The sequence below is a fragment of the Nicotiana tabacum genome, chromosome 18 (assembly GCF_000715075.1).
Source record: "Nicotiana tabacum cultivar K326 chromosome 18, ASM71507v2, whole genome shotgun sequence".
In the NCBI taxonomy this organism is placed as follows: Eukaryota; Viridiplantae; Streptophyta; class Magnoliopsida; order Solanales; family Solanaceae; genus Nicotiana; species Nicotiana tabacum.
The window spans coordinates 43,193,159-43,200,413 of record NC_134097.1 but is presented as its reverse complement, the minus strand read 5'-3'; the positions used below and the strand labels follow the sequence as shown (position 1 = coordinate 43,200,413).

At 38.6% G+C, this 7,255-nt stretch overlaps 1 protein-coding gene across 1 annotated transcript; it reads left to right on the top strand.

Annotated features, from left to right (window-relative positions):
* Nucleotides 1–5,512: 5,512 nt before the first annotated feature.
* Nucleotides 5,513–7,255, top strand: LOC142172490 (uncharacterized). Its single transcript, XM_075236119.1, has 2 exons — nucleotides 5,513–6,032; nucleotides 7,173–7,255. Exons 1-2 carry the CDS (start codon nucleotides 5,513–5,515, stop codon nucleotides 7,253–7,255), a joined length of 603 nt encoding a protein of 200 aa, XP_075092220.1.

Below are 7,255 nucleotides of genomic sequence, written 5' to 3'. Positions count from 1 at the left end.
CTCAATTTAGGAAGTGCGTCTCCTAAAACAAAAATATAACCTAAAATACCCAAGCTAGGAAGTGCGTCTCCTAAGAGCGATGTGTGATCTTCTCAATAGCCTTTGTGTAAGAAGAATTGGGGCATTACAACTGAAAAATTCAAGCTTCCAAGCTTTGATATGAACATAGCTTTTGTCCTTATTTCAGACAAAGAAAACTTGTGAGTTTAAACATGGTGGTTGGTTTGTAGCCTTGACTTTGAGGGCGATTGCTCCTTCACTTTCCATGATAACTTTGATTTCACCTTGAAAGACATTGCTTGCTTATTGACTAACTACTTTCTCTATCACCCTTATTGCAGAAAATACCTCTGATTCATTCAAACTCAATACCCTCTACCCGTTGCATTTTGCTCATGAATTAACATTTACCAAACTTTTGTATTTCACATGAATCCCAAAGCACGTTGATTGTTACCGACTCAGTGTGCATACTGTTCTTTCCTGACTTATGCCACTTTGATGTGCTGGCCAAATTCCGTTTTGTGCAATTGAAAAGCTGGCAACAAATTTTGAAATCATTTCTCACTTGTTCTAGCCAAATAGACTCAGAAAGAGGAAGTAAATAAGACAAAATGAACAAAGTAAAGGACAATGGAAAGAGATGATACCTAACAAAAAATTACAAAGTAGAAACTTATCAGATGTGGACACCAACTCTAATGACCATGACATGCACCTTTTGATTAAGTGGCCTAATCTGTCAAGCAAATTTGATTTGTGAAACTAGGCTTCAATGCTCCGATTATCCTATCTGATTCACGGTCCTTATTCGACTTGTAGTGCCCGAAGGGTTTTCACCGATAAGGCTCTCTCATTTTGTTCTTTCCCTTTTTATTTTCTCTAATTCTGTAGATGACAAGGCATTGACCATAGTAAACAACATCATATGCTCCTGGCATGTCTAGCTCGACACTCTCAAAGATTATCTGGGAGGTCTTTTTTGGACTGTAATGTGGCTTTTGGACAGGATTAGAAAGAAATGTTATCATAAAGGCTCAAAATAACTAAGACAACGGGGTTAATTTATTTACAACTTTTGGAATCTATTCTAAAAACTTTGCCCCAATTTCTAAAAGAAAGGAATTTGATTCTCTTTTTTTTTCCTTCTTTTTGAGATGGAATTTCTAAGAAAAACTGCCCCACTCTTGACTTCGTGGGATTATGAAATATTTTATTTGGTGCGACCGAACCGTAAGACTGCCTACGTATATTGTGGTGACAAGAATCAGGTCGAACGTAGTTCACAAGAACACTTTTTGTTACTATTTTCCTTTTTCTTTTTCATTCCTTCTTTTTTTTTTCTCTTTTTTTTTTCTTTTCCCCCTTTTTTTCTTTTTCTTTTTTTTTCCTTTTTTTTCTTTATCTCTACTTTTCTCTTTTTTTTTTTTTGAATTTTCCTTTTGGAATGGACTTTCTTAAATAAATCTATGGGGACATGAACTTTTTTTTTCCGTATGACTCTAAATTGATTCCAAAAGAGGGGAGGTCAAAGAAATCAGTACAAACTCAAAAGCATATCGAATGGTATAAGTGTTTGGGTAGCTGAAAGAGGGCCTTCCAATCCCTGAAAATGCCAAATACAATACATGCAACTTGAAATGAAAAAAGGAAGAGCACACACAATATTTCTTTTACAGCTTTGTCATTGATATTATTGATATGCTTTCCAATTTTTTTAGTGCCTTGTCAAGTACAGAACTCTCGTTGGGTTATTTCTTCTTCACATTGGATACCCTCCGTCTGTTTGGGGCAAAATCCCTTGGATTTATCTTGTTACTTGAGATGCACTTGAACTCAAAGTTGCTCGCGTTAAATTGTTGGGACGCACTCTCTTGTAACAACTTCTTGTCATCCTATTAATTTACCAAACTATCTGCCCCAGTTTCAAACAATTCGGGCTTTAAGTGATCTCAAAATGCCTTTACTTATTTCCCTCTGATGTCCTTGTCATCTTCAAAATTATTTCCTTGCTTCATGATTAAACTAACTTTTAAGACCAAACTGAGAATTACGCGTGCATGTCATGTCACTTGAGTCAGCAGGAAAAGAACTATAAAAGGAAAAGAGAACTAAACAAACACTGACTAGAAATAACAGAAAATATGAAATTGCATTAGACAGATGGTGAAAGGGTTTGAACAACAAAACAAGTAAAATAAGCTTGGGTTACAACCCTGGAACAAAACCAGACAACACTAAATGAGCTACTACGACTAAACAAACTAGGCAAAATAAAAGGATAGAAAGATTTGAGTCACAAGACAATATCCGGATTACAACCCTGAAAATAACCCGGACAACAGAAATGACAACAAAATAAACCACCAAGACTCCTCCCCGGCTAGCCAAGAGATGGAGCGTCTTTCTAATTACCAAGCACGACATCTTAGCTTCTGAGTTCCACATTAATATTATCAAGACCTTTACCAACTTCAATATTATTAACTTCAGTCATCAAGTTCCCTATCACTGTCCTTGATCACAATTATCCCTTCTTGAATCATTCTTTCTATTTCTCTTTTCAAAGCACGACAATCTTCAATGCTATGCCCTTGAACATTAGAGTGGTACATGCATCGTACAATAGGATCAAAGCTTTTTGCATATGGGTCTAGAGTATAGCCGAGGAGTGTAGGGGTGGGAATCGGACGGTTCAGTTCGGTTATGAATATTATCGGTTTTGCCTATCGATTATCGGTTTACATGATCCGGAGATGTATCCCCGAGATAGACCAGTCTTCTATTTTGCAGGTGTCACACCTCTTTTTTCTACCCCGGAAGGGTATATAAAAGAGATTTTTCCAATTTAAGTGACAATCAAAACGGGATTATTTATACTAAAATCAGAGTCGCCACTTGGGATAATTTATGGTGTCCCAAGTCACCGGTTTTAAATCTCGAATTGAGGAAGTTGACTCTTATTTATGGTCTGTGAACACAGAAATCCGAGTAAGAAATTTTGTTAACCCGGAAAAAGGTGTTAGGCACTCCCGAGTTCCCTGGTTTTAGCACGGTCGCTTTGGTCATACTTGGCTTACTAAAAATGTGCTAATTCCTCATTTTAGAACCTATGTGTATTTGCCTCTTTTAATTAAGAAATTATCTTAAAATAGGTCATGCGTACGTGTACCCATTTGTTTGGCGCGTCAAAAATCATGTCATGCGAACATGTCCACAATTAATAACCTTTATTAATTATTTAAGAAATTTTGGTTGAAGTTGCGCGAACGCATACCTCAATTTATTTTTAAAAGAATCGTAATTATGTTATACGAACGTGTACACAATCACGATGACAGATTAAGTCACGCCTAAACCAAGCCACGAATATTCATCAATTGTTTGTTTTCTTATAAGATTTGAGGTTAGGACAAAGAAAATACATAGAGGTTGCTTGTGTTGAAGCGGACGAGCAAGCTATTGCACTATATGTGCTAAATCAGGGATTTCTGATCATCCCTCAACTAAAACATGATTATCTATGGGAACAACATAATTAACAATGTACTCCTTTTGTGCACTAGTTTTATGTATCTTCTACTTCTTTGATCCATTTTTAAAATCTGGAACACTACACCACAGAATAGGGAAGCAGTGCTTCTATCATTTTTATTTTTACTACAATGATCTTTCTGAATGTGAATACTATTTCACTAAAATATACGTTCAAAATATACCACGTGATTATCTAAGACAATGAACTTAATATTCTTTTTCATCCCTTCAGAAGGCCAATTTCCATTTCACCAAACATGAGTTCAAACTCCTTCTCACAACAAGACAAACTAAAGGAAATAAACTTCAAGTTTTCAAAGAGGATCACAAACAGAGATGACAGTAGTTTAAGATTAATGAATTGATCACGAAACCAAATAAAACTTCAATTATTCACATCAAAATATGATAGACCTAGGTGACAATACCAGAAATTGAGCATATTCAAACATAGAAAAAAAGATCACTCTAGGTTACCTAAATCAGTAAGACAAAGAGAAGAGATATGGACCTTAAAACCCGACCCACGAACTCGGACAGGGAATTGCAAACAGCAGCAAAATGAAATCCCACCGCGGACCTCGAATCTTGAACGACAAACGACGACGACTCCCATCCCTTGATTTTCTGTCCGAAACCTCTCTTTCTCGCCTCTCTATCTCTGTTTTCGTATGTGTTGCGGCTGATTTGTGTTTGTGAAGGATGCTAATGGCTGTTGTAGCTGTGATAGAGTCAAGATGAAGCAGCGGCGATGTGTGGTTTTAAAGCCCTAGGGTTGAGGTCTTGTGTTCTCTGTTGGGTGAAGAAGAAGAGGGTCAGATGATGGGGTCGTTGCTGGGTTCTTTAGGGTTCGTCCATTTTTATTCAAGGAAGATGAAGAAGCTTCAGCTGTAGCTGGTTTTTTTGAAGAAGACGCAACAGAGAGGTCTAGGTTAGTGAAGGTTTGCTCATGTTCTCTTGATTGAAGGCGATGGAGGAGGGGCCGTTGGTGTTTGGTTAAAGAGAAGCCATGGAAGTTGGCCCTTCTCCTCCTCTGAAGAAGAAGATCGATAGGGGGTGTGGGGTCTATCCTCCTATTCAGCGGCTGCTTCTGTCTAGGTCCAGGCGTTAGAGTTCTCCAGGTCTAAGTCTTGCGGCTGATTCTTAAAGTCTGTTTTTTGTTTAGCAAAAGCCATGGAAATGGCTCATTTCTTTAGAGAAAAAGACAGATCGGGGAAGGGGGGGGGGGGTCTTTTGGTGTAACAGCGGGTCCTGTATTTTGTATCAGGTTGCTCTCCCAAAGATAGGGATTCTTAGGTTTAGAATCTCAAAAATGAAGGGAACGACTGATAGGTCTAGGCTCTTAGGGATCGAGGTCTTTGGTTAAATGAAGGAAGGGTTTATTTTGGGTTTTAAAAATCAAATGGGCTAAGGTATTGGGCTTTAAAACTTGGGTCTTTGTGACCGAATTTGCTTAAAATTGGCTTAATTAACCAAGAATCTATCCATCCTACATCAACTCTTACCTATAAAATAAAAAAACAAAGATAAAAATACTACCAAAGTATTAATTAGCCCTACTTAAGTAGAAATAACTATTAAAATAAAACTAACCATTAAAACAAACCTATTTTTTGTAATTTTTATGTTTTGTGACAAAATAAAGTAAAAGGGTCAAAACTAGTTAAAATATCGATATTAGACCTAAACTAAATATTTATACACTAAAATATATAAAATCTTGGGGAGGGTCAAAAATCATATGTCTACAGCAGGCATGCCACGCTTCACCATATGGTGGACACTTCGGGGGAGTGAGGACAGTTGCGAAAGTCTTGGAGTCGGGTTCAGCTGGACAACACTGTTCAAAGATGCACATCTATGGATAAAGGGCTGTGATGAATGCCAACAAATCGGGAACATTTCTCGTAGACATGAGATGCCTATGAACCCAATTTAGGAGGTAGAAGTGTTTGATGTATGGGGAATCGACTTCATGGGGCCGTTCGTCAGCTCATATGGCAACAAATACATACTTGTCGCATTGGACTACGTGTTCAAATGGGTGGAAGCTGCAACACTCCCTACAAATGATGCAAAATGGGTGATTGGTTTTCTGAGGAAGAACATTTTCACCAGATTTGGCACCCCAAGAGCAATAATCAGTGACAGAGGCACTCACTTTAACAATCGAGCCTTTACTAAGCTGTTGGAGAAGTATGATGTATGCCACAAGTTGGCAACCCCATATCATCCACAAACAAGCGAGCAAATGGAAGTCTCAAATAGAGAAATAAAGAGTGTGCTGACAAAAACTGTGAATGCTACTAGAACAGATTGGGCGAGGAAGGTAGATGATGCACTTTGGGCGTATCGAACCGCTTTCAAAAATCCAATTGGCATGTCGCCATACAAGTTGGTGTTTGGAAAGGCGTGTCATTTACCAGTAGAGTTGGATCATAAAGCTTGGTGGGCATTGAGACAGTTGAATCTTGACAGTGAAGCTGCAGGAACAAGTAGAGTAACGGAGTTGCATGAGCTTGATGAGTTTAGATGTCACGCTTTTGAGAGCACAAGATTATACAAGGAAAGAATGAAGATGATGTATGATAGAAATATTATTGAGCAGAATTTTAAACCTGGAGGTATGGTACTGCTATATAACTCACGTCTAAGGTTGTTTCCGGGCAAATTGAAGTCACGATGGTCAGGGCCTTTTCGTGTTGTAGAAATTCACCCCATAGGTGCTGTAGAGATTACTACGAGTAATGACTCTCGCACGTTTAGAGTCAATGGGCATAGGTTGAAGCATTATGTGGGCATAGAGGAGGCAAAGAAAGTGTCAGTGACCCATTTGATCGAGCCTCCAAAGTTGAGCGTATCTTAAATGCGCTTATCTGCGTCGTGTCGTAACGTTAAATCAGGCACTTCATGGGAGGCAACCCATTGATTTGTTGTATTTGTCGTGCCACGACACTAACTAAGGCACTGGGTGGGAGGCAACCCATGTTTTCTTTTGTTTTCCTTTTTGTTTTGATGTTGTACTTGATGTGTATGATACTAACTCTTTTATTAGTGTACAGGGCAAGATTGGTGCATATTGAGAGAAGTCGAGGTCAAGAACCAACTCCGAAAAGGTAAATATTTTCGAAAGCCTATGACCGCGACCGCGGTGGGACCACGTCCCGGGCGCGGTGAATCACGACTATTCTATTTTGTTTTTCTTTTTTCACCGCGACCGCGGTCGGGACGCGGGCTGGGCGCGGGGAATTATGACTATTCTGCCCGCCTAGGTAAGTTCTAATTAATTTTGTTATTTAATTTTATTTTTTTTATTTTTTCTCTTTCTTCTTTTTCTCTTCTAAACCTAACCGCCCCCACTTCCCCACTCTTCATTCTTACTCTAAATCCCTAATCCCACGCCCCTTCTTCTTCTTCTTCTTCTTCTACTTCCCATCTCTATCAAACCCATTTCTCTCCTTCCCCCACACTCTTCCGACTCCCTCCTCCCTAACCTCCATTACACTCCAACTCTACAAAAACCAGGTATGTCATAATCTCCTTCTTTCTTCTTCTCCCATTCTCTTTTGCAATGTTAATGTTTGAGTTGTTGTAGTATCTATAGTTAAATTTTTGGTTTTCTTTTCTTTTTTTAGTGGGTAATGTGTACGTTATAGTAGAGAAGAGCATGGTGTTGTTGTGTGAAGTTGATTATGGTGGAGTGGAGTTTGTGAAGTGA